At 42.7% G+C, this 27,944-nt stretch overlaps 1 protein-coding gene across 1 annotated transcript in view; it reads right to left on the bottom strand.

Moving 5' to 3' along the window:
* The window catches only part of LOC112244702 (glutamate receptor ionotropic, kainate 4), a 439,406-nt gene that overhangs the window by 216,503 nt on the left and 194,959 nt on the right, over positions 1 to 27,944 (bottom strand). The window contains exon 3 of the mRNA XM_042295838.1: positions 2,797 to 2,930. Within this exon, the coding sequence (XP_042151772.1) occupies positions 2,797 to 2,878 (82 nt within the window). The 5' untranslated portion in view covers positions 2,879 to 2,930. The remainder of the gene's footprint in view (positions 1 to 2,796; positions 2,931 to 27,944) is intronic.

Below are 27,944 nucleotides of genomic sequence, written 5' to 3'. Positions count from 1 at the left end.
GATGGACTCCTCATCTATCCCCCCAAAAAGAGCATAATCAAAATAGTGCATGCTTACTGGTTAATTGGTTCTGTTATGAGCCTCCTTGGTAAATCAAATACCACACCAGTCGCAATCATGTCATCTCAATCATCTGACCATACTGTATTCTGCAAATCTATCACCAATCTGCCAAACAAGAGGCATGTGCTGCATCCCGATTCTCCAACTCTTCTCCCAACGTGTACACTTGCACACTTTCTCACATGAATTTGACAATGAATGGAAACTCACCCCAGCCAAAGTTTACACCAATCACATGCTTTTTACTAAAGTCCTTGACTGGGAGTGTGCAAGTGCACACTTCTGGAAAAGGCTGGAGAATTAAGACTCAACCAAAGACAACATCCTTCTCTCCTCATTTCACCTGTGCTCAACAACTTGACTATTGTCTGGCAGTGGGGTGTGATGCTAGCGTAGCGGTGCTATTTAGGCCTGTTGCAATGTATTAATTCCGTAGGAAGGCCAGACAGTGACATTCCGGTAGTCAGGCAGGACTTGAGGGGACTAGGGTTGTTAAATATCCCCTCCTGGAGCGTGGCAGTGGGCGGCAGGCAAAGGCATGAAAATAACAGCCCCGATGCTAATGCCGGTGCCGCGGCGTGCCCCTGACAGGCTTCAACGGCGGCTAGCTCCCGCCGCCTGACATCAGAGAGGGGGGAAAACACAGGCCTGACCGCCTAATTAACTATCAACTAAAACAAGATGGGAATAAACATTATGGAGGTACCTTTGTAGAGAGATGTGAGGTGGTGGAGGGAGGGAAGGTGGGAGGGAAGGTAGGAGAAAATAGAGTAGGAGGAGGAGGAGGAGGTATAATACAGCATTCACTAATCATCCAAGAGAATTCTGGGACCCGGCTAGCACATAACGTTCTAAGGACCATATGTTTCTTAGCGCTTGGTGAGAAGGTGGTTGTCAGATGGTTCATTTGCATACAACCTTCCCACAACGTTCTGGGAATGGTGCAGGAGACCCAGCTAGCACATAACATTCTAAGAACCATAAGTTTCATAGGTGGGAATTTCTGTATTTCAGCATAACGTTTCCTACAGGATTCCTTATGGTTCTATTTAAAGTCATGTTCTCAGAACGTTAACAAACCATGTTCTTTCTTCTGTGGAGATTTCAGTACTTGAGCATAATGTTTTCTGCAGGTTCCTTAGATTCCTTATGGTTATATTTAAAGTTGTGCTCTCAGAACGTTAAAAACAAGATTCTTCTGTGGGAATTTCAATACTTCAACACAATGTTTTCTGCAGGTTTCCTCAAAGTCCTATTTAAATGCATGTTCTCAGAACATGAAGAAAACATTAGTAACATTCAAAGAACGTTCTAAGAATGTTATTTAAAAACATTAACATTCCTTTCTCAGCATTAACATTCTATCTCCTCTATCTTGTTAAGTGTGCTCAGGTATGTAGGCCACACCTCATCTTAAATGAGTGCTTGTTTCCTTTGAAATGGGGTGTGTTTGAATAGACTAAAATGAAGATCATAGGTTTGAATATCACTAATGCCGTGCCACAATAAAAAACAAATACGTCTGCATGATTAATGCCAAAGCAAATTCATTTCCATGTGTCCAATCTGTGCTTGGAGTTCAAAACAGTTAACCCAAACTAAGCTAGCAAATGTATTAAAAGATTTATTGAAAGTTTAAAGAAAGCCTCCAAATAACCTGTAATTTCCGTTCTCAACCGGTCAGGAAACTTCTGGCTTTGTTCCCAGAACCAATGGGAAATCCAAAACGTACGTTCCCACAACTTCCAAGGAACCAAATGTGCTAGCTGGGAGGCTGTGTGTTTGTTGCTCCCTGTCGCGATCGCATGGAGATGGACTAAAGCAAACTGAGAAGTTTCTCTGCGAGCATATTGGGCACTTTAATAATTGATTGGCAAGGCACATTCACAGTGCCAGACCTTTCTCTGATCCCTGCACGGCTTGTTACCCAATATACATGTTGTTATTAAAGTTATGGCACACTAGAAATCAATATAGACTGCTGTTATGCTGCTGTTAGTCTGTCTGTCCTCCGTCTGCCGTCACAGTGGTTGCTGGGAGAAATCAGCCCATGTTGAGGTGGCCTCTGCTGCTGCTGCTGCTGTGAGAGAGAGATGTCCTGGTCACTGCTGCCCCAGACCCAGCCCTACAGCTAGTGGATAGCCGGCTATGGATCGGCTAATTAATGTAATGATAGGATGACCCCTGTCCTCCATCTCTACCCACCATTTCCTCTCTCTCATCTCTGTGTGAAAATGAGTACGGGCCTGTAAACACCATACACTAAAATGTATCTAAACAGGTAACTGGTTTTCCCAGCTAACACTCAATTATGGCAAAGTATAATATCATGACTCATTTTGACACTCACTTTGTGTTTTTCACTGCGGCTCGGGAAATGGTAGCAGAAAATTAGATTTTCTAGCCGTTTGGTTAAGGTACCCGGTTGCACACAAGAAAGTACCTTTCTGCTGCATCAGAAATAGCAGACAGAATATAACACTCAGAAAATAGCGCCTCTTCGTGTTACAGTACAATTGGAGTGATACCGAACTCTAGTCAAAGTGCTGCTGAGATGCACTGAGGAAGCAATCAGTTGTCAGAGCAAGTCAACACTCTCAACCAGGCCTAGAATTACACGTAGAGGAGCTCTTGTGATGGCGCCTTTTGAATAAGGTGTGAGGAGAGGCAGGGGAGAGGCGAGTTGTGCCCTCCAGCCATGCTGGGTCCAGGGACAGAGGTCAGACTACTTACCTATTCTGAAGGAGAGCGGCCCAGTGGAGGTACATCTCACCCACATGGCTAAGAGGAGCAGAGGCGCCCAGGCTGCGAGCATCTTCTATGACTCCTCATGGGTCCTGCCCCGGGGGTCCCCCTGTCACAGCCACCTGGAGAACACAACACACAAATGTATGGATTATATAGAAGCATGGATCATGCACACGTACACATAGGCACGCACACCATAGAAAAATAATAGAAGAATCTATGACGCGCGCACACATACACGCAGGCACACACAGACACATGCACACACACGCACACACTCGCACACACAGACACACACACACATTCGCACGCCCACACAGGCACGCACATATGCACGCAAGCAAACACACACACACACTGAGAACACAAAGCAACCGCCATCGATCATCTGTACGCTCATCTATCTTCACCACAGCCTCAATAAATTATAGACGTTTTCATTTATCTGGTACGCTACCTCATTGCACTTCCCTGTTGCTTTTCTGATTGCTAAAAACATGATTAGCTTTCACCAGAACTGAAGATAACCATATTCAAGGGTGTGGCTCTCAAGTCACAACTTCTACATAGCATCCGCTTGCTAGCATGTTTTCGTGCAGCACAAATCCCACAGACTACCGCATCATCCCAATACCTGGCACTCAGGCCCTCCATTGGGGTTAATCTCTCATGCACACACCAGAATGAATTCGGATCAGATGGAGTTTGTTTTCACACATGAGTGACAGCATGTGGAACAGGTGCTAAGCTGATCCAGGATCAGAATCTGTCGGTGATCATGTGCAAAACACCAATAAACTACTACATTGTATTAATCTTTGAGTATCATCACTTGTGATAGTGGGTTTCATTTCTGCAAGTCCATTAAAACACATATCCTTGAAAGAAATGACAGTGTTTCTCGTCAGGAGAATGCATTTGCCTCCCATAGCCTTGTGATGTGCCATCAGGCCTACACCATCTTCTCTCTTAGTATGGGAGGTTCTCATCAAATTAAAATAATTGTATAGGATTAGAAAGTAACTAATTATATACTCTTTATATTCTCTATATCTATATATTGGAGTTCCTGACATTTCTATTACTTCATCTAGGGCCCGGTACTTTCTAGAATCATGTGACCTGATCAGGAAAAACTCTGGGACCTAGTTATAGACTATGGCTTACTCATCTATGGAGGTTAAATAGCTGGATCGAATAGGAAAGGACACAGACTAAACTGTGTCAGTCTCTGTAATGAGGAGTTGGTCAAGTAGGAAAATACATACACCTATTTTCCCCCAAATTTTTGTAATGGGTACAATTGTGAAGAATAGAGAGAAAGAGAAAATGGTTTACTTCACAAATTCAGTAATACAAAGTACCAATAGCAGCAAATGCTGAATTATTTGACACAATTTACATAAATACACTAAGAACGAGAAAACCATCAACACAATAAAAACAATAGCCACATCAGACATCAGTATATCCAATTGGCACAATCACTGGTTCACTGCAGCTCAAGGACTCCATTTTTTTGTGTGTTGACATTATGATCTGACCAAATTTCACATCCTTCGCCTACAGTAGCATGTGTGGTTGAGTACGATAACAGGCAAAGATAGCAACTAGCTGCTTACTTTAGCCGCTGACTAACATAGAACGTTTCTGTTTCGAAACATCACACCTACCAGCATATTTCTCAAGGTGGGACAAATCACTACCATATCTTGAGAAGTTTCCGGAAAAACTGTATGCAAATAACAGCTGTCACACAGGTCCACCAGTGTGTCAAACTTCAGGAAGCATCAGTAAGCCAGACAGCGTTTAGCCCAAGAGTTCATTAAAGGCCACGCTCCCTCTAATTCCTTGATCGCAGCAGGAAAATTACAATTAGAAAAACATACAAAAAGCTGAATCAATTCGCCTAAATGCAATTATAGCCAATCGATTTGGGTAGCTTGTCATGGGTTGTGCACAGCGGCCTGCCCAGCCGAATATCGAATGAGAGGGGGCCTCGACGAGTTGCCGTGGAGCAGTTGATGTAATCGGTCACGGTAATGGGCAGTCGATGAGAATGGCACAAGTCAAATCAAATCACAGTTTATTTGTCACGTGCGCCGAATTCAACAGGTGTCCTACAGTGAACTTACAGTCTATAACCAACAGTGCAAAAAAAGGTATTAGATGAACAATAGGTACGTAAAGAAATAAAACAACAGTAAAAATACAGTGAAAAATAACAGTAGCGAGGCTATAACAGTAGCGAGGCTACATACAGGCACCAGTTAGTTGGGCTGATTGAGGTAGTATGAACATGTAGATATGGTTAAAGTGACTATGCATATATGATAAACATAGAGTACCAGTAGTGTAAAAGAGGGGTTGGCGGGTGGTGGGTGGCGCAACACAATGCAGATAGCCCGTTTAGCCAATGTGCATGCGGGGGCAATGGTTGGTCGGACCAATTGAGGTAGTATGTATGCATTAATGTATAGTTAAATAGTTAAAGTGACTATGCATATATGATAAACAGAAAGTAGCAGCAGTGTAGAAGGGGGGTTGGGGGGGGGCACACAATGCAAATAGTCCAGTTAGCTATTTAATTACCTGTTCAGGAATCTTATGGCTTGGGTGTAAAAACTGTTGAGAAGCCTTTTTGTCCGAGACTTGGCAATCCCGGGACCGCTTGCCATGCGGTAGTAGAGAGAACAGCCTATGACTGGGGTGGCTGGGGTCTCTGACAATTTTTAGGGCCTTTCTCTGACACCGCCTGGTGTAGAGGTCCTGGATGGCAGGCAGCTTCGCCCCAGTGATGTACAGGGGCGTCCGCACTACCCTCTGTAGTGCCTTGCGGTCGGAGGCCGAGCAGTTGCCATACCTGGGAGTGACGCAACCAGTCAGGATGCTCTCGATATTGCAGCTGTAGGACCTTTTGAGGATCTGAGGACCCATGTCAAATCTTTTTTTTGTTTCCTGAGGTGGAATAGGCTTTGTTGTGCCCTCTTCACGACTGTCTTGGTGTGTTTGGACCATTCTAGTTTGTTGGTGATGTGGACACCAAGGAACTTGAAGCTCTCAACCTGCTCCACTATAGCCCCGTCGATGAGAATGGGGGCGTGCTCGGTCCTCTTTTTCCTGTAGTCCACAACCATCTCTCTTGGTTACATTGAGGGATAGGTTGTTATTCTGGCACCACCCGGCCAGGTCTCTGACCTCCACCCTGTAGGCTGTCTCGTCATTGTCGGTGATCAGGTTGTGTCGTCTGCAAACTTAATGGTGTTTGGCCATGCAGTCATGGGTGAACAGGGAGTACAGGAGGGGACTGAGCACAGACCCCTGGAGAGCTCCTGTGTTGAGGATCAGCGTGGCAGATGTGTTGCTACCTACCCTCACCACCTTGGGGTGGCCTGTCAGGAAGTCCAGGATCCAGTTGCAGAGGGAGGTATTGAGTCCCAGGATCCTTAGCTAAGTGATGAGCTTTGAGGGTACTATGGTGTTGAACGCTGAGCTGTAGTCAATGAATAGTATTCTCACGTAGCTGTTCCTTTTGTCCAGGTGGGAAAGGACAGTGTGGAGTGCAAAAGAGATTGCATCATCTGTTGATCTGTTTGGGCGGTATGCAAATTGGACTGGGTCTAGGGTTTCTGGGATAATGATGTTGATGTGAGCCCTTACCAGCCTTTCAAAACACGTCATGGCTACAGACATGAGTGCTACGGGTCTGTAGTCATTTAAGCAGGTTACCTTTGTGTTCTTGAGCACAGGGACTATGGTGGGCTGCTTGAAACATGTATTACAGACTCAATCAGGGACATGTTAAAAATGTCAGTGAAGACACCTGCCAGTTGGTCAGCACATGCCCAGAGCACACCTGGTAATCCGTCTGTCCCCGCAGCCTTGTGAATGTTGACCTGTTTAAAGGTCTTACTCACGTCGGCTACAGAGAGCGTGATCGACCAAGTCTCTCTATTCTAGTGCACACTGTGGAAACAACACAAACCTGCTCTTTTCACAAACAGGTAACTTCTGCTGGTGGCGAGATGAAATCATGTGTTTACATCCATACAGGTAAAATACAATATGACTACGTCAAAGACAAACAATGTAGTCCCATTCTACAGCTGTGATAATTGGCGCAGGAGGAAACAATGGGCAGATTACCAAGTGTCGAGTGCTCCCACAAAAACCCAGACAAGCAATTAAAAGGGTTGTAGCCACATTCTCAACAGTGTGGTGACATAACATGTCATGTACAGTTGAAATGTTCCCTTTTTTTTCTCCACTTACAGACACGTCATTATTCTCTAGGAGAAAGGGGTGAAAAGGAGTTTAAACTCCCAGTGTAATCATCATAACAGATCTGCAGTGCAATCACAGCGCAACATGAAACCGTCATCAGAACAAGCTGCTAGTGCTAACATGACTACCCAAATTGTATAACTGGTTAATTGGTGCCTCACATATCAAATCAAATTGTATTTGTCACATGCGGCTAATACAACAGGTAGACCTTACCGTGAAATGTTTACTTACAAGACCTTAAACCAACAACGCAGTTCAAGAAATAGAGTTATTCAAATATTTACTAAATAAACTCAAGTTTTAAAAAAATGTAAAAAAGTAACAAGAAATGTACATAACAATAACAAGGCTATATACAGGGGTACCAGTATTGAGTCAATGTGCGGGGGTACATGTTAGTCGAGGTAATTTGTAAAGTGACTATGCACTTTAGCAGCAGTTTAGTAGCAGCAGTGTAAAAACAAAGGGGGGGGGGGTCAATGTAAATAGTCTGGGTGGCCATTTGATTAGTTGAGTTGTTCAACAGTCTTATGGCTTGGAGGTAGAAGCTGTTAAGGAGCCTTTTGGTCCTAGACTTGGTACTCCGGTTCCGCTTGCCATGCGGTAGCAGAGAGAACAGTCTATGACTTGGGTGACTGGAACCTTTGACAATTTTTTGGGCCTTCCTCTGACACCGCCTAGTATATAGGCGTCACCTGAGTGGGTTGATTCACTGATGTGGTCATCCTGTCTGGGTTGGCGCCCCCCCTTGGGTTGTGCCATGGCAGAGATCTTTGTGGGCTATACTCAGCCTTGTCTCAGGAGGGTAAGTTGGTGGTTGAAGATATCCCTCTAGTGGTGTGGGGGCTGTGCTTTGGCAAAGTGGGTGGGGTTATATCCTTCCTGTTTGGCCCTGTCCGGGGGTGTCCTCGGATGGGGCCACAGTGTCTCCTGACCCCTCCTGTCTCAGCCTCCAGTATTTATGCTGCAGTAGTTTATGTGTCGGGGGGCTAGGGTCAGTTTGTTATATCTGGAGTACTTCTCCTGTCCTATTCGGTGTCCTGTGTGAATCTAAGTGTGCGTTCTCTAATTCTCTCCATCTCTCTTTCTTTCGCTCTCTCGGAGGACCTGAGCCCTAGGACCATGCCCCAGGACTACCTGACATGATGACTCCTTGCTGTCCCCAGTCCACCTGGCCGTGCTGCTGCTCCAGTTTCAACTGTTCTGCCTTATTATTACTCGACCATGCTGGTCATTTATGAACATTTGAACATCTTGGCCATGTTCTGTTAAAATCTCCACCCTTGCACAGCCAGAAGAGGACTGGCCACCCCACATATGCTCTCTCTAATTCTCTCTTTCTTTCTCTCTCTCGGAGGACCTGTGCCCTAGGACCATGCCCCAGGACTACCTGACATGATGACTCCTTGCTGTCCTCAGTCCATCTGACCGTGCTGCTGCTCCAGTTTCAACTGTTCTGCCTTATTATTATACGACCATGCTGGTCATTTATGAACATTTGAACATCTTGGCCATGTTCTGTTATAATCTCCACCCGGCACAGCCAGAAGAGGACTGGCCACCCCACATAGCCTGGTTCCTCTCTAAGTTTCTTCCTAGGTTTTGGCCTTTCTAGGGAGTTTTTCCTAGCCACCGTGCTTCTACACCTGCATTGCTTGCTGTTTGTGGTTTTAGGCTGGGTTTCTGTACAGCACTTTGAGATATCAGCTGATGTACGAAGGGCTATATATATAAATACATTTGATATAGGTCCTGGATGTCAGGCAGCTTGGCCCCGGTGATGTACTGGGCCGCACGCATTACCCTCTGTAGAACCGAGCAGTTGCCATACCAGGCAGTGATGCAACCAGTCAGGATGTTCTCGATGGTGCAGCTGTGGAACTTTTTGAGGATCTTGTGACCCTTGCCAAAACTTTTCAGTCTCCCGAGGGGGAAAATGTGTTGTCGTGCCCTCTTCACAACTGTCTTGGTGTGTCTGGACCATGATAGTTGGTGATCCTATAGTCCACCATCAGCTCCTTTGTCTTGCTCACATTGAGAGATAGTTTGTTGTCCTGGCACCACACTGCCAGTCTCTGACCTCTTCCCTATAGGCTGTCTCATCGTTGTCAGTGATCAGGCCTACCAGTGATGTGTTGTCAGCAAACTTAATTATGGTGTTGGAGTCGTGCTTGGCCATGCAGTCATGGGTGAACAGGGAGTACAGGAGGGGACTAAGCATGCACCCCTAAGGGGCCCCATTGTTGAGGATCAGCATGGCAGATGTGTTGTTGCCTACCTCTACCACCTGGGGGCGGACCGTCAGGAAGTCCACGATCCAGTTACAGAGGGAGGTGTTTAGTTTAATGATGAGGTTTGAGGGCACTATGGTGTTGAGCTGTAGTCAATGAACAACATTCTCACGTAGCTGTTCCCTTTGCCTAGCTGGGAAAAGTCAGTGTCGAGTGCGATTGAGATTGTGTAATCTGTGGATCTATTGGGGAGGTATGCGAATGGGAGTGGGTCCAGGGTTTCTGGCATGATAGTGTTGATGTGAGCCATGATCAGCCTTTAAAAGCACTTCATGGCTACCAATGTGAGTGCTACGGGGCGGTAATCATTTAGGCAGGTTACCTTTGCTTTCTTGGGCACAGAGACTATGGTGGTCTGTTTGAAACATGTAGGTATTACAGACTCGGTCATGGAGAGGTTGAAAATGTCAGTGAAGACACTTGCCAGTTGGTCTGCATATGAGTACACATCCTGGTAATCCGTCTGGCCCCATGGCTTTGTGAATGGTGACCTGTTTAAAGGTCTTGCTCACATCGGCTACGGAGAGCGTGATCACACAGTCGTCCAGAACAGCAGGTGCTCTCATGCATGCTTCAGTGTTGCTTGACTCAAAGTGAGCGTAAATGGCATTTAGTTTGTCTGGTAGGCTTGCATCAATGGGCAGCTCACGGCTGCGTTTCCCTTTGTAGTCCGTAATAGTTATCAAGACCTGTCACATCCGAAGAGCGTCAGAGCCGGTGTGGTAGGATTCAAGCAGGAATCAGGAGGATAGAATTATGGTCAGATTTTCCAAATGGAGGGCGAGGAAGAGCTTTGTATGCATCTCTCTGTAGTTGGAGTAAAGGTGGTCTAGAGTTTTTTTCCCCTCAGTTTTTAATGTCCCGTTGGTAGGATAGTCTTATTCGTAGATCGTCCAGTTTGTTTTCCAATGATTGCACATTGGCCAATAATACCGAGGGTAGTGGTGGTTTATTCACTCGCTGACAAATTCTCACCCAGACCTCCACTCCCTGTATTTACAACTTTTCTTCAAACGAATGACAGGGATTTGGGCCTGGTCTCCAGGAAGCAGTATATCCTTTGCGTTGGACTCATAAACAAAAATATTCATTCAGAGTAATCTCTATTCTGATGCCTGGAAGCTCTTTTCGGTCATAAGAGACGGTAGCAGCAACATTATGCACAACAAACAATGCGAAAAAACAAACAAAATAGCACAGTTGGTTAAGAGCCCGTAAAACAGCAGCCAATCCCCTCCGGCACCATCCACTGATCCACACGCATGCACGCCTCCATGCGTGAATTAATTGAAAATTGGTGTGAGGGTTTAATTTAATAGGGCACAAGGCTCCAAATCTAATGAAGTGGTGATAGACCGTTATATGAAATACTGATCTCTCTCTGTGGCGAAAGGCTGAACAGTGACATTCTCAGCAGTCTGAAATGTTTGCTGCATGTAGTATCAACGCTACAATGAAATCTGTAAGCAGATTTGGCAGTGGTGTCTGGGATGTGGCGATCGTAAAGCACGCTGAAATACTGTTTATGTTTCATTCCTGGGAGATGAATATATCAGCTGGGGAGTCATCTTATATCAAGAGGACACATCTTGGAAAGGGTATGTGAACAGCTTTAAATACAGGAGCCATTGACTCTGTCTCGCACAGATACTGATTGGGGTAAATTGCCTACTGACTGACTGGCTGGGAAGACGTAGCTCACCACTGAACACAGAGCCTCTTAAAGTCCATCGGACGAGACCTCCAGGATGATCGACTCCAAAACGATTAATCTTCTCACATACAATGAACACTTTACGTCAAAATTCAAATGTTGAATGTGTGACTAGGTTATTTTTTTAGAGGGTAGATCAGCTTTAATAATCGCAGATCGATTGTAGCCTCCATCAATGTAAAATATCTGCATGATTTCCAGTCCTGCATATATTTTGTAAATATACAGTACCAATCAAAGGTTTGGACATACCTACTGTACTCAAAGGGTTTTCTTTATTTTTACTATTTTCTACATCGTAGAATAATGGTGAAGACATCAAAACTATGAAAAAACAAAGTGATTTTACCTTCTTCAAAGTAGCCACCCTTTGCCTTGATGACAGCTTTGCACACGCTGCATTCTCTCAACCAGCTTCACCTGGAATGCTTTTCCAACAGTTCTGAATGAGTTCCCACATATGCTGAGCACTTGTTGGCTGCTTCCCCTTCACTCTGCAGTCCAACTCATCCCAAACCATCTTAATTGGGTCGAGGTCGGGTGATTGTGGAGGCCAGGTCATCTGACGCAGTACTCCATCACTCTTGGTCAAATAGCCCTTACACAGCCTGAAGGTGTGTTGGGTCATTGTCCTGTTGAAAAACAAATTATAGTCCCACTAAGCGCAAACCAGATGGGATGGCGTATCGCTGCAGAATGCTGTGGTAGCCATGCTGGATAAGTTTGCCTTGAATTCAAAATAAATCACACACAGTGTCAGCAGAAAAGCACCCCCACACCATCTCCTCCATGCTTCATGGTGGGAACCACACATGCAGAGATCATCCGTTCACCTACTCTGCGTCTCACAAAGACACGGCGGTTGGAACCAAAAATCAAAAATTTGGACTCATCATACCGAAGGACAGATTTCCTTCTTATTGGTGTACTTTAGTAGTGGTTTCTTTGCAGCAATTCGACCATGAAAATATAAAAGACAAAATACACCAAATAAAGAAACACCTTGGAATGAGTAGGTGTGTCCAAACTTTTAACTGGTACTGTACATTTTACGGACACAATCTATTTTACAATAGTTATATATATATATTTTTTTTTTTGTCCGGTCCTTCTTCTACCCTCAACCTCTCCCATCTATTTATATTTCTGTCCATTCAGTTTGATTTCTATTTGCCATATATTTTAACTGTGCTGTTCAACAAAAGTTATGAACCTAAATACATTTTCCATTTGTTAACCTGTTGTTATTAGTCCCATCCTTCAGCTCCATTAAACTGTATCCATCTATGCCTTAACACCATCCATATTGGATTTCTATTTGACATATTTTTTGACTGCGCTGTGATGCTTGACAAAAGTTCTGAACCTTTCTATTCTCATTGTTTCTACAGATTGTAGATTAAATCTATATTTTTTTTGCTAAAAGTATTATTATATTAATGCTCAATTGACTCTGACTTTTCAAATCAACCAGTATTGCTATCAGCAGTGTTAGCTTCAGGTAAATTCTTCTGCCATTCCTGGACCTATGACCAAAAACAAGCTACATATGGACAGTCCCAAAAATAAATAATCTAATGACTCTGTCTCTTCGAACCAAAATCTGCAGAGCTGGGAAGGTTGTATCCCCCATATTTATAACATTTAAAAAATGTTCACTATTTTCTTTAACCAATTTTTGTTCTTTAATGCAGGGCCGACAGACAAGTTCCTTACTTTTCCCCCCTTCCAGTTGCTTCTTCCATTTTTGTGGTAATGCTGAAATGAGTTTGTTGTAATTTTGGGTAGTGTCACGTTCGTCATGGGAAGAAGTGGACCAAAGCGCAGCGTGGCACATGTTCATTCTATTTATTTCTTAAATGAACACCAACAACAACAACAAAACAAATATGACTGTGCCGTTCTGCAGGGCAAAATAACAACCATTGCAAAAATATGATTCACAACTGAAAGAGGGAAAAAGGACTGCCTAAGTATGATTCCCAATCAGAGACAACGATAGACAGCTGCCTCTGGTTGGGAACCACACTCGGCCAAAACCAAAGAAATAGAAAACATAGAAATAAAGAAACTAGAATGCCCACCCTGGTCACACGCTGGCCTAACCAAAATAGAGAATAAAAGCCTCTCTATGGCCAGGGTGTGACAGGTAGAGCAGACATGACAATATATTTTTGTTAGCTGCATGTGTCCTGTTTGTTAACTCCACCAGTCCTATTTATGATATAATTTATGATATGATATAATTTATATTTATAATATAATTTATAAAGATTATATATATTTTTTATTCATCAAAAAATGTTTTTTTTTAAATCAGTTAGTATATTTGAGATTCACCACAATATTTGTTGTATTATTTCTTTTCTTTTCTGGTGGATTAAACTGAAATTGCAACCAACTTTCAATGGCTTGTTTTAAAAATAACAATATTTTGGATATGATTTCATTTTCAAATAACCCGAAAGTGGGAGGTTGTAATCTGAATAAAGGGAAAAAGGCCATTCTTGAACATGGGGTGAGACATTCTTACTAATTTGCTAGAGAATCAGTTCGGATTTAAGTATAACTTTTGTATGACTGACACCTTTAGTGAGAGGTCTAATGCTTTAATATTTAATCATTTCTGCCCTCCGAAATCATATATATTATATAAATAGGCCCTTTTAATTTTGTATGGCTTGCCGTTCCAAACAAAATAGAATTTATTTTGCTCATATAATAAAATTAAAAAAACAGGTCGCTAGGTGTGGGCAAGACCATAAGCAAATAGGTAAACTGGGATATGACTGAAGAGTAAATCAGTGTGATTTTTTTCTACAAATAGACACATTTTCCTTTCCATGGTAGCAAGATCTTATCTATTTTTGCTAACTTTCTATAAATTTTTGGGGAATGTGATCATTTCTTTCTTTCAGGATATATATACAGAGTATGTCCACATCCCTGTCAGACCATTTTAATGGTAAACTATACGGTAATGTAAAAGTTGTATTTTTTTGTGATCCAATATGCAATATAGTACACTTATCATCAATTGGTTTTAATCCAGAGAGGTTAGAAACCGTATCTAGTTCCTCTATTAGGCTGTGGAGGGATCCAAATTGTGGATTTAAAAGAAAACATCACTCATCAGTGTACAATGACACCTTTATTTTTAAGCCCTGGATTTCTATCCCTTTAATATTGGATCTGATTTTAACAGCTAACATTTCGAAGGCAATAATAAATAGATGTGTTGATAGTGGACAACCTCGATAGTAGTGCTCATTACAACTGTCAGTTCAACCAAACATGTCAGGTACAGTAGATGGTGTTCATTTGCATGCCACTGTACAATTGACATTCATACTGTTGAACCCAAAAAAGAATTGGGGTGTTTGAGAGGATATGCATCTTCATTTGTGGTTTCTTACTATGCAGATGGAATGTATGGTGTTGGGTTGAATAGTTTGTAGTTGTAGTAGTTTGAGTCCAAACTAGAGACCATTGGTTCTCAAGCTGGGATACTATGTCACGCCCTGATCTGTTTCACCTGTTCCTGTGATTGTCTTCACCCTTTCCAGGTGTCGCTTATTTTCTATTTATCCCTGTGTTTCCTGTCTCTGTGCCAGTTCGTCTTGTATGTTTACACGGAACCCAAACCGGCTGCGCGCGTGCGCTATCGTGCATAAATTTATTTTTCCCCCCCACACCAAACGCGATCACGACACGCAGGTTAAAATATCAAAACAAACTCTGAACCAATGACATTAATTTGGGGACAGGTCGAAAATCATTAAACATGTATGGCAATTTAGCTAGTTAGCTTGCACTTGCTAGCTAACGTTAATTTGTCCTATTTAGCTAGCTTGCTGTTTCTAGCTAATTTGTCCTGGGATATAAAGATTGAGTTGTTATTTTACCTGAAATGCAAGTCAACCAGCGTGTTTTTCCCGTACTCCTTTTGCTCTTCTCCTTTTTCTAGTCCTCCAGCTTTTGACACTTGCCTGTTTCTGAACTTTGTACCCGCCTGCCTGACCATTCTGCCTACCTTGACCACGAGCCTGTCTGCCACTCTGTACCTCCAGGACTCTGATCTGGTTTGGACCTTTTTGCCAACCTCTTTGGTTTATTAAACATTGTAAGACTCCAACCATCTGCCTCGTGTCTCGCCTTCTGCCTTGATATACTAGTACCTCTGGGGATACCTGGCCTATCCACAGGAAGTAGTTGGGAAGACTCATGAGAACATTGGCCTTATAATCAGTTGCATCTGAGGGTGTACTTTAGGCAGGGCAAAATGTGATTGGTGGTTTAGTAACCACAGAACACTGAGAACCACTGCTTTATAGAAATGGACAATGGCAGGGCCAGCCAACCATTGATCCATGAATTGGTGTGCTGTTTAGGTCTGATAAGAGAGTGCCCACTACATATTGATCTAGCATAACAGCAAGGGAGAGTCACACAGCACCACCATAGAATAACAGTCGTGGGCTTTTAAAAGTCAGGATATTGGCAAAACAATTGCTGCAATGCATGGTACAGGTTTATTTTAATTTTTCAATTTTAGTGGCTGCAACAGTACCACTGTATGCTTTTTTAATACATTACATCTGAAAAAGTGAGAAAACTATGGAAAAGAACTCAGAGGCAGAAATGGCAGAGAAAAGAGCAACACAACAGAACAAGTATACCAGATGTTGGTGGTACAGATAACCTTACTATCATACTTCCATCCATTCCCTGACAACATTGACTGTTGAAACGCTTTGGGGAATTGACTCCATACCAAACAGAATGTTTTGCCTCAGAGTGCCTGGAGTTCCCTCCTGAAATACAGTACATATCATCAGTGCTACAACTGAGACCTCAACTCACCTTTAGCAGGTTGCAAACAGATGCATTATTAAAACAGTATCGTTATTCAGAGAGTTACAGAGCATTTTCTGTTCCATTGGCAAGCAGTAGCAGCAGCTCCTATAAAAGAGAATGGCTGGTGAATCAGGATGCTCATGTAAACTGCTTGCGCACGCCCGGGCCTGGGTCACCCTTGGGTCTGTCTTTAATGCACAGAGAATCCGCAATCTCAGCTGATGTCTTTTCTCGCCAAATCAATTCGCTGTGGCCTAGTGCAGTGGTCCTCAAACCTCTCCTCCGGGATCCCCAACTGTTTCATGCATTTAAACTATTCTAGAATTGAGAAAAGCTGGGGGTCCCAGAGGAGAGGTTTGAGGACCCCTGCACTAGAGCAAACCAGGCTCAGCTGCAGGTATTTCAATGGGGTAGTGAGAAAAGATAGACAGAAGAGCCCATAGTAAAACTCCCAAACACATCTCCTCAGTTTCCCAGGACCCACCATTTAGTCATAAACCCTCTCCTCACCTTCATCCTTCTACACTGTCCGGTCTGTTAAAAATACAAATGTCTGAAAGACCACAGAAAATATATTAAAATAAAACCGCAGCTCTAGTGAAATGAGAGGTGTAGTGGTGTGACAATCTGGTCAGAAGAAAGCAAGGTGATCCCAGATCATCCATCCCATTACACTTTGACAGCTGGCATGAAAGTGAATCCAACACCATGCTGTTAGATGTCAGAGGGAGTTCAGTCCTAGGCTTGGGGCCTACTACAGAGTTATAACAGACACCAGGCTCACCCTACAGAAAGATCGACACACCATCTTCCCCACAAATTTAAATGAATCAGTATTGTTATTGAAAAGCTCCCTTTTCGACAAGCGGTCACAATATATCACCCAGAAGATGGGTAGAATACTTTTCACCTCAGGCCAATACTAGGGCAGCTCTTTATTCACTCCTTGTGATACCAGTAGCACTTGAACTCACGCTGATGAAAATCCACTGATTATTGATCTTAAACTGTCAAGAAATCTATTGGGGTAGGGACAAGATGATAACAATGAAACATAGACACATGGGTCTTCGGCCTCCGTTGTGCTTCCAAAGAGCATCCAAATCCACCTACTGGAATGAAAGGCTAACCAGGACTGGACAAGGTCTGCGTCCCAAATGGCACCCTATTCTCTACAGTACACTACTGCACTAACCATACATGTATTTTCCAGAAATAAAACGACGTTATACATGGAATGATTTCCAGCGTGATGCAGATGATTTTTCCAATAGCTACATATTTACAGTACAACACATTACTTGTGTTTATGATTGTCATTGAACAGTAGGTTAATATGGATAAATGCCATTATTTACACATTTATCATAGTACACATACATTTATTTGTAGGCCTACCATAGTATGCACCACGGTATACTATGGTAAACTCTAATACGTACTATAGTACACTATGGTAAAATGTCCGACAGGAGTGTTATTGCAATGTAGTACAACATTTATAGAAAGTGACATTAAAGTTTTTCTCAATCGCATACAAGCATTTCATGGAACTATGTTGTCGATTTTCAAAACAGAGTCCACAAGACACATCACTCTGTGGCTTTTTGCAAAACAGTAAATGCCTTTTCAAAATGTTTTTGCCTTCTCAAAACATAAATTAGATTCATCAAAACTTTATTATACTGTCGCAAAAAGATTAACACAACCATACTTACCTCTTGAATCCAAGCAGACAAAACGGAAAGTAATTCTGTGTTTTAAAAAAATCCAGAGTAGATCAATAGAATATAATTGTATTTGCAGGCACTAAATCATGATGATCAAAATTGGTAAATAAAACTATCCAAAAGGTGCAGAATTATGGGCAATTAATCTCCTTTAATGCATATTTCACCAAACAATTTCATAGACATCAAATAGAATATTATAGCACATTGTGTGCAGGATTCATTTATTGTTGTCGTCACAATCCAATTCCATGTGTTCAATACAAAAGTTGGTTTGCTCGTAGTTTTGTAGACTTTCCATTGACGCACAGAAACACAATTGACAATAGAAATAAGGGAAGGTGAATACAATGGAGGAACACAACTGAGCGTATCGGCATAAATCCACACCAAAGCAATGCTTTAAAATGGAAGTTCCCAATGTTGGAGATGATGACTTAGGAGTAAACCAAAGTTAGAAGTAACCTACTTCCCTGCATCTCCTCAATATTGTAAAAAATCATAACAATTAGACAGTCCCCATTTTGAGAAAAAAAGCAACATTTTTGTCCATTAAAATAACATCAAATTGATCATAAATACAGTGTAGACATTGTTAATGAAACGGCTGATTTTTTATGGAATATCTACATAGGCGTACAGAGGCCCATTATCAGCAACCATCACTCCTGTGTTGCAATGGCACGTTGTGTTAGCTGTTCCAAGTTTATAATTTTAAAAGGCTAATTGATCATTAGAAAACCCTTTTGCAATTATGTTAGGACAGCTGAAAGCTGTTGTCCTGATTAAAGAAGCAATAAAACTGGCCTTCTTTAGACTAGATGATTATCTGGAGCATTAGCATTTGTGGGTTCGATTAAAGGCTCAAAATGGCCAGAAACAAAGACCTTTCTTGTGAAACTCGTCAGTCTATTCTTGTTCTGAGAAATGAAGGCTATTCCATGCGAGAAATTGCCAAGAAACAGAAGCTACTCCATTCACAGAACAGCGCAAACTGTCTCTAACCAGAATAAAAAGAGGAGTGGGAGGCCCATGTGCACAACTGAGCAAGAGGACAAGTACATTAGAGTGTCTAGTTTGAGAAACAGATGCCTCACAAGTCCTCAACTGGCAAAACCCGCAAAACACATGTCTCAACATCAACAGTGAAGAGGCGACTCCACGATGCTGGCCTTCTAGGCAGAGCTCCTCTGTCCAGTGTCTGTTCTTTTGCCCATCTTAAACTTTTATTTTTATTGGCCAGTCTGAGATATGGCTTTTTCTTTGCAACTCTGCCTAGAAGGCCAGCATCCTAGCATCCCGGAGTTGCCTCTTCACTGTTGACGTTGAGACTGGTGTTTTGTGGGTACTATTTAATGAAGCTGCCAGTTGAGGACTTGTGAGGCATCTGTCCATCAAAAATCAGTAAGTACTACACATGATCGAGGGATACTACATTGTACAGAATAATATTCTACAGTACACTGCAGTTTACTACAGAATACTACAAAATGTTATACCAAGTACTGTAGTATTCTATAGTAAACTATATATATTTTTTCATGTGGGAGACACCAAAAGAACCAGCATGGGGTGGAATGAGCTAGAGAATACTGTCCAAAACAGGGTGTGATGGAGAGGAGTCATCGATAGCCTATGCTCCTTGAGAAGTGGTAGGCCTAAGTAAGTAAGCAAGACACTGTAGACATCTCCTATGCTAGCTTACATCAGACACAGTGCAGCACATTACAGTTAAGAGCTGTTTACTAATATTTCATAATTATACTCTTGTATGGCGCTTTATATTTCTGCAACCCTATTGTCAATTGTAATGACAGATTGTAAATGGAGAGACTTTGCTTACGAGGTCTTATCAGTCAATTAATGACTGTGGTTGGAATAGATGTAATGACAACAACTTTTGCGAGATAATTAGATTAATTATACATTAGATTGCCTGTATATGCTCCATTTTGTTATATTCTGAAACATAATAATAATTTTTTTAAACTCGTGAAATGACCTACTATGGTATTACATGTTAGAATACCTGTAAATGTTACAGTACATTACCCATCAATTCGCCTTACACGTCAATGCGTCTTCTGTGAGCAGCTTCAGTCTGGATGGGGGACATGTGAGTTGACTAGTGGTGAATGAGAACAGGGGACGCATGGGAGAGTGGGTGGGTGTTGAGCAGTGCAGGGCCGCTCATCCTCTCCATCGCTTTGCCATTAACAGCCTTTCAGGGACTAGCAGGGAGTGACAGAGGCACCGACGGGTAACAAATGGCTAATCGATAGCCATCTCCTGGGGGAGAGATGCATGGGCGAACCATCCACTCCCCCCCCCGACAGCCTCCCTCTATTCCTCCCTCTATTCCTCCCTCTCTCCCTCCCTTCCACTCCCTCTCTCTTTGCCACGTAGGCAAAGCTCAGGCCCCTGCATCGAGCACAGGGCAATGCCAAGATTTAAGGCTGGCAAGCCTCCAACAGGGCCTGTATTAACTTGTTGTTTTTTTAACATAAAGTGCCACATCGTGTAGACTATAGAAGACAGACAGAGTGAAGACTGATTTTCTTCCAACCTGGTATTTCTATATGAGGATATGTACATTTTGAGGGATGAAACTTGTCACATTTGACTGAATAGATATATAACTCACTATAGTCTACAACAAAAAAATGAGGCAGAGCTAGACGAGAAAACTAGGGGACTGCATTTGATTCCAATTAGTGGAAGAGTCAATAAATCAAAAAATAGTCAAGTCCAGTTTGAAATTCATTGCATGCCCGATGAACTGGAAATCAATGTAATGGGGAAAATGATTACGAAATGTGAATCAACATATTGGCAAGTGAAGCTAGATGCCAATAAGCACACACCTGGTTCGTAAAAATATTCTATACAAACAGACCGCATTACAGTATGGATTTATCACCGCATGACTTTTATAGGCTAATCTCTAAAACCACATGACTCTGATCATAGCAGCCACTTTTCTGCTTCATGCTATTAGTAAATTAAGTGAAATAGTAAATCCAAGAAAATTAAGTAAATACATGACAGAATAAGGACATTTATCCTAATTACTCCAATGGCTGCATGCTGCTATTTCTGAGCAAAGTTTATGTATAATTTGTCTACACTATAAATTCAGAGATAAATGACCCTTATTCAGCAGCTTCTTTCCACTCATTAGAACATGTGGGTGTTATGTTCCTGTCTTAGATGATAGGATGCAGTGAGTTCTGAGTAAGGAACACTATGTCAATTATAAGGCAACGCAAACGCATTCACTGTCACCAAAATACAGTTGTTTCAAACCTACAATTGTCCCCTGATTGCTGTACTATTTTGAACTCTGCCGGTGGAAAGCGAAGATGTCGTGACCTCGGAGGAGGCCTAAAGAAATCAGTCATTTTCATGTAGCTGAGGAAAGGAGAGAATAGAAAATTCCAGGTGTGCTTAACGATGGGGAGCAGGTGTGCGCAATGTGGGTTGCCAGGTGTGCACAATGTGGGTTGCCAGGACCGGTGGCTCGTAGACCGGAAATGTCAGAGCACTGGAAGGAGCAGGAGTAGGTGTGACAGCTTCTCTAAGATTCAGATCACTTTATTGGTCAATTGCACACAAGGTCCAACTGAAATGTCTGTTCACAACATTTATTTAAACGTTGTAAAAAAATTATTATAATAATATGAACATGTCAGATTTTTAAAAATGCATAAAAAATGTTCCACACCTTTTCAACAGCCTTTAGCTCTTATTGTATTCAATAGTGCCCAATGGCTGTGATCTAGAATATTTTACTCCATAACCTAGCAGACAGAACTGCTTGCTGAATGCTGTTTTTTTGTGACGTCATGTTCAGGTCTTATACATTTCTGCACGTTTACTTGGTTGTAATCTGGATGTCTGACGTCTCTACGACCAGAAAACTGGTATATAACCAGAAAATTAAGTCATACTTATGTCCCATGACACATTTTGGGAGTATATACTGGGTGGTTCGAGCCCTGAATGCTGATTGGCTGACAGTCGTGGTATATCAGACCATATACTGCTCTAATTACGTTGGTAACCAGTTTATAAAAGCAATAAGGCACCTCTGGGGTTTGTGATATATGGCCAATATACCACAGCTGAGGGCAGGCACTCCGCATTGTGTCTTGCTATATTGGCCATATACCTCACCCCCTTGGGCCTTATTGCTTAAGTATAGCATTGAGCAACAACAAGCTGTGATACACTAAATACAGTTGGTCGTTAATCAATCAACAACCAAGGACTAGAACAGTCTATTTTCAGATGAAGCTTTTGGCACAGTTAGGGTCATTAGATAATACATTGTACGAGTCTGCACAGAATAACCTATTGCAGTTCCTGCACTTATCTGGCAGTCATCTCATCCATACAAAACAGTATCTTCTATTTCAAAGGTCCTCAAGTCACCTCTGGCTTCATGCCACTACCCTCCATTAGAGAGCTCTGGCTCTAGTAGCATAGAGTTCGTATAAGAATCCCAGTCCTCTCTCCTCATCATCCTTATTTCACCTCTACCTTTACTACCAGCATTAGACAGACCTCTGTAGCTCGGACTGTTGCCCTGTGCCCAGACCAGAGTGATGCTTCTCCTGAGACAAAACACAGCCGCCTCTGCCTTAACATCCAGTGGGCAAGAGACGCTGCCCTTCATGCCTCATGCTTAAATAACTGGGAGGACTAGAACAGCCCTGAGGGATCCATTCTCTCCGCCATGCAGCCAGGGTCATGGCGCAGCACCAAGAAAAACACAGGTAGACAGAGGTCTTCCAGGTGCAAGGGAACGTACATAACGTTTAGCATGAACTCTGCCCTGTGTTGGTTGTTAAGAGGAGATGCTCTGTGATGCTTCTTTGCTTTCTACGTATTTGTGGCTATGCTGTTAGCAAAGGTTTACCATTCTTATCATGGAGTTCATGACCACCAGCACTAAAGGGACACTTCGGGATTTTGGCAGAGACAGGTGAACTTGTGGATACCATTTTATGTCTCTTCGTCCAGTATGAAGGAATGTTAGAGGTAGTTTTGTGAGCCAATGCTGACTAGCGTTAGCACAATGACTGCAAGTTCATGGGTATCTGCTAGCTAGTAGATACCCATAGACTTCCAGTCATTGCGCTAATGCTTTTCAGCAATTGCGCTAACACTAGTTAGCAACTTCTGTCAAACTGCACGCAGAGACATAAATATGGTATCCACGAGTTCATCTGACTCTGGGGAAGTAGATAAAATCCCCAAATCCCAAAGTATCCCTTTATGGCTAATTTTTTATTTTTTATTTTTTTATTTCACCTTTATTTAACCAGGTAGGCTAGTTGAGAACAAGTTCTCATTTACAACTGCGACCTGGCCAAGATAAAGCATAGCAGTGTGAGCAGACAACACAGAGTTACACATGGAATAAACAATTAACAAGTCAATAACACAGTAGAAAACAAAGGGGGAGTCTATATACAATGTGTGCAAAAGGCATGAGGAGGTAGACGAATAGTTAGAATTTTGCAGATTAACACTGGAGTGATAAATGATCAGATGGTCATGTACAGGTAGAGATATTGGTGTGCAAAAGAGCAGAAAAGTAAATAAATAAAAACAGTATGGGGATGAGGTAGGTGAAAATGGGTGGGCTATTTACCAATAGACTATGTACAGATGCAGCGATCAGTTAGCTGCTCAGATAGCTGATGTTTGAAGTTGGTGAGGGAGATAAAAGTCTCCAACTTCAGCGATTTTTGCAATTCGTTCCAGTCACAGGCAGCAGAGTACTGGAACGAAAGGCGGCCAAATGAGGTGTTGGCTTTAGGGATGATCAGTGAGATACACCTGCTGGAGCGCGTGCTACGGATGGGTGTTGCCATCGTGACCAGTGAACTGAGATAAGGCGGAGCTTTACCTAGCATGGACTTGTAGATGACCTGGAGCCAGTGGGTCTGGCAACGAATATGTAGCGAGGGCCAGCCGACTAGAACATACAAGTCGCAGTGGTGGGTGGTATAAGGTGCTTTAGTGACAAAACGGATGGCACTGTGATATACTGCATCCAGTTTGCTGAGTAGAGTGTTGGAAGCCATTTTGTAGATGACATCGCCGAAGTCGAGGATTGGTAGGATAGTCAGTTTTACTAGGGTAAGCTTGGCGGCGTGAGTGAAGGAGGCTTTGTTGCGGAATAGAAAGCCTACTCTTGATTTGATTTTTGATTGGAGATGTTTGATATGAGTCTGGAAGGAGAGTTTGCAGTCTAGCCAGACACCTAGGTACTTATAGATGTCCACATATTCAAGGTCGGAACCATCCAGGGTGGTGATGCTAGTCGGGCATGCGGGTGCAGGCAGCGATCGGTTGAAAAGCATGCATTTGGTTTTACTAGCGTTTAAGAGCAGTTGGAGGCCACGGAAGGAGTGTTGTATATAGAATGGTGTCCAATGACGGGCCGTATATAGAATGGTGTCGTCTGCGTAGAGGTGGATCAGGGAATCGCCCGCAGCAAGAGCAACATCATTGATATACACAGAGAAAAGAGTCGGTCCGAGAATTGAACCCTGTGGCACCCCCATAGAGACTGCCAGAGGACCGGACAGCATGCCCTCCGATTTGACACACTGAACTCTGTCTGCAAAGTAATTGGTGAACCAGGCAAGGCAGTCATCCGAAAAACCGAGGCTACTGAGTCTGCCGATGAGAATATGGTGATTGACAGAGTCGAAAGCCTTGGCAAGGTCGATGAAGACGGCTGCACAGTACTGTCTTTTATCGATGGCGGTTATGATATCGTTTAGTACCTTGAGTGTGGCTGAGGTGCACCCGTGACCGGCTCGGAAGCCAGATTGCACAGCGGAGAAGGTACGGTGGGATTCGAGATGGTCAGTGACCTGTTTGTTGACTTGGCTTTCGAAGACCTTAGATAGGCAGGGCAGGATGGATATAGGTCTGTAACAGTTTGGGTCCAGGGTGTCTCCCCCTTTGAAGAGGGGGATGACTGCGGCAGCTTTCCAATCCTTGGGGATCTCAGACGATATGAAAGAGAGGTTGAACAGGCTGGTAATAGGGGTTGCGACAATGGCGGCGGATAGTTTCAGAAATAGGGGGTCCAGATTGTCAAGCCCAGCTGATTTGTACGGGTCCAGGTTTTGCAGCTCTTTCAGAACATCTGCTATCTGGATTTGGGTAAAGGAGAACTTGGAGAGGCTTGGGCGAGGAGCTGCCGGGGGAGGAGCTGTTGGCCGAGGTTGGAGTAGCCAGGCGGAAGGCATGGCCAGCCGTTGAGAAATGCTTATTGAAGTTTTCGATAATCATGGATTTATCGGTGGTGACCGTGTTACCTAGCCTCAGTGCAGTGGGCAGCTGGGAGGAGGTGCTCTTGTTCTCCATGGACTTCACAGTGTCCCAGAACTTTTTGGAGTTGGAGCTACAGGATGCAAACTTCTGCCTGAAGAAGCTGGCCTTAGCTTTCCTGACTGACTGCGTGTATTGGTTCCGGACTTCCCTGAACAGTTGCATATCACGGGGACTATTCGATGCTATTGCAGTCCGCCACAGGATGTTTTTGTGCTGGTCGAGGGCAGTCAGGTCTGGGGTGAACCAAGGACTGTATCTGTTCTCAGTTCTGCATTTAAAAAAAAAATTAAGACACATGAGAAGTGAAAACCTCCACACACACACTCACACATAAAGAGAGAGGGAGAGCGAGAAGCAACCTAAAGAGGGTTTATGCAATAGTATAGCAGCAAAGCCCGTCCAAATTCTAAAGGTCCATAGGAAAACAAATTAAAACTGTTTCTAGGAATTTAATCCTAAAGGGAAACCAAAAACAACCTCAAGTCCAATGAATTTTTCATCACCTCTAACTCCTCAGTGAGATGTTCGATTTAGCCATTAATCAGCTGTTGAGGGCTGAGTGTGTGTGCATGTTTTCACGTGACTGTATGTGTGGCAAGTTGAATCGCACCATGATCCTGTCTCCAGTGCTAATGAGCAGCTAGTGATGTGTTTTAATTGCCATCTGATTTCCTCCAACAACGTAGGCCAGATCAAATACACTACTGTTCTGCTATTTTTCACCTACATCTGTGGCGTTGGCGGTGGCGGGCTGGGGCTCCGCAGATCAGGTCTGTGAGCATCCACACACACAAAGCTGACTCTTCTTCTCCCCCAGGCCCCTCAGCTGTCTCCACACTATGGCTAATGAAGCACCAGCCTGACCGCCTTCTAATGCCACAATTATAGGTGTGCCCGGCGGCCCCAAGGCTGTTTGCTTGTGCTGAGCAAAGCCTAGGCCATAAAAACAACTCCTCTTATACCACGGTGCTCTCCCATGACGCACACATCCAAATTGCACACATTAATATCAGGTGGCAGGCAAGGCAGCTCCTAACCCTTTGCCACTGAGAGGCAGTGTGTGTGTGTGTGTGTGTGTGTGTGTGTGTGTGTGTGTGTGTGTGTGTGTGTGTGTGTGTGTGTGTGTGAGAGAGAGAGAGAGAGAGAGAATTTCCCTCTATTTGGAGGCCAAGCAGAGCATCTGGAGTGGGTTGTAGTTGTGAAAAGGATGTAGCACCATCATCAAGTAATGAAAGGAAAAGCATGAAATCCATTTAGTAAATATTGCATGAAAGTAACGAAAGCAGCCCTTCATTAATGCAATATGCTTGCTTAGAGGATCATGAACACTCACAGTTTTTTGTTGTTCATACATTTTTCATGTGTCTAAATGATGCCTGCGAGGTCAAGCGTCAAACCTAATCCAATAAAAAACAGGTTCAGCTTGGCACTTGAACCTGTAACTAATTATGGATGCAGCAATGCCGTGCTACAGCTACAACTTGACTGACCAACGTAGACATTTTCAAATAGTTGTACATCACGAAATTTCAATAAAATCTTTTGGACAAATATATTCAAATGATAGGTAAGATATACAAAACCTCTTTGAAAAAAATAATAAACTATTTGATCTTAGACTTAAAAAGAACTGCTTTTGGCACAAGATGGAGGGTAGGAACATAACTAATTAAATGACAGTTAACAAAAATGTATGCTTAATCCAATATAAACTAATGTATACAATATATTATACAAGAGACAAAATTCACAAATACCATAGCACAACGGAAAAGTAATGTCATAAGTGTAAAAACAAACAATCACCAAGGATTTATGCCTTCTGGGAGTGCTATAGAGTCCAAAAGTCATGGAAAGTGTTTGAAAGCTAGCTGTGAGAAGTTTTACAAGTTGAAGTCGGAAGTTTACATACACTTTAGTCAAAACACATTTAAACTCAGTTTGTCACAATTCAGAGTGAAAATTCCATGTCTTATGGAAAGAATCTTTATGGAACAAAAGGAACATTCTGATGCTAAGTGTACATAATGCTATGCTAGGCTATCGATAAACTTACACAAACGCTTGGATTGCTTTCGCTGTAAAGCATCATTTCAAAATCTGAGGCGACAGGTGGAAGAACAAAAGGCTAAGCTGTGTTTTGCAATATTGCACTTGTGATTTCATGAATATTTTTTAGTAATATTATTTGACTGTGGCGCTATGCTATTCAGCGGTTGCTGACGAAAATGCTCCTGCGACAGGGATGGGTAGCGTCAACAAGTTAACACTTTTTTGGTTACTACATGATTCCATATGTGTCATGTCATAGTTTGTATACACTATTATTCTACAATGCATAAAATAGTAAAACATTTATTAAAACCCTTGAATGAGTGCGTCCAATAGTGATGAAAATAATATTGTCCAACCCATTGGGTATCCCATGTGCCATGTCTTGAAATATGCAGATTGATGGATTAAAAGTCAACTTACATTATTGAATTACTTAAACACTGGAAGACAAATGATACTCCAACATTAAGAGAATAGAAGAATCCAAAGCTTTATTATTTAAATATTGAAAAAATACATAAACAACATAACACAATTTGAAGTCATATGGGCTTACAAGAATGGGAAACATTGGGTGTGGATACGGTGGGAAAAAAAGTGTCTGAAAAAGTGTGACGTCAATCATGTCGGTGGAAATGTATTGTAGCAGGGTCAAGGGTGTGGGGTTTCCACGTCACCAAGTTCAATAACAAAAAAATGCACGAGCAGCACAACTCAAATGCAAAATGGGGGGTTTATTAGGGATTTTTGAACACTGGGGAAGGAGGGGGAATTCACCAATTACTTCATAGTCCACAAACTGTTCTCGTTGTCCGTTCCGTTCTCCAGGGTAATCCTAAA

The sequence above is a fragment of the Oncorhynchus tshawytscha genome, linkage group LG13, assembly GCF_018296145.1.
Source record: "Oncorhynchus tshawytscha isolate Ot180627B linkage group LG13, Otsh_v2.0, whole genome shotgun sequence".
In the NCBI taxonomy this organism is placed as follows: domain Eukaryota; kingdom Metazoa; phylum Chordata; class Actinopteri; order Salmoniformes; family Salmonidae; genus Oncorhynchus; species Oncorhynchus tshawytscha.
Note: the sequence above shows the minus strand (reverse complement) of the source record. Positions and strands in the feature narration are given on the sequence as shown.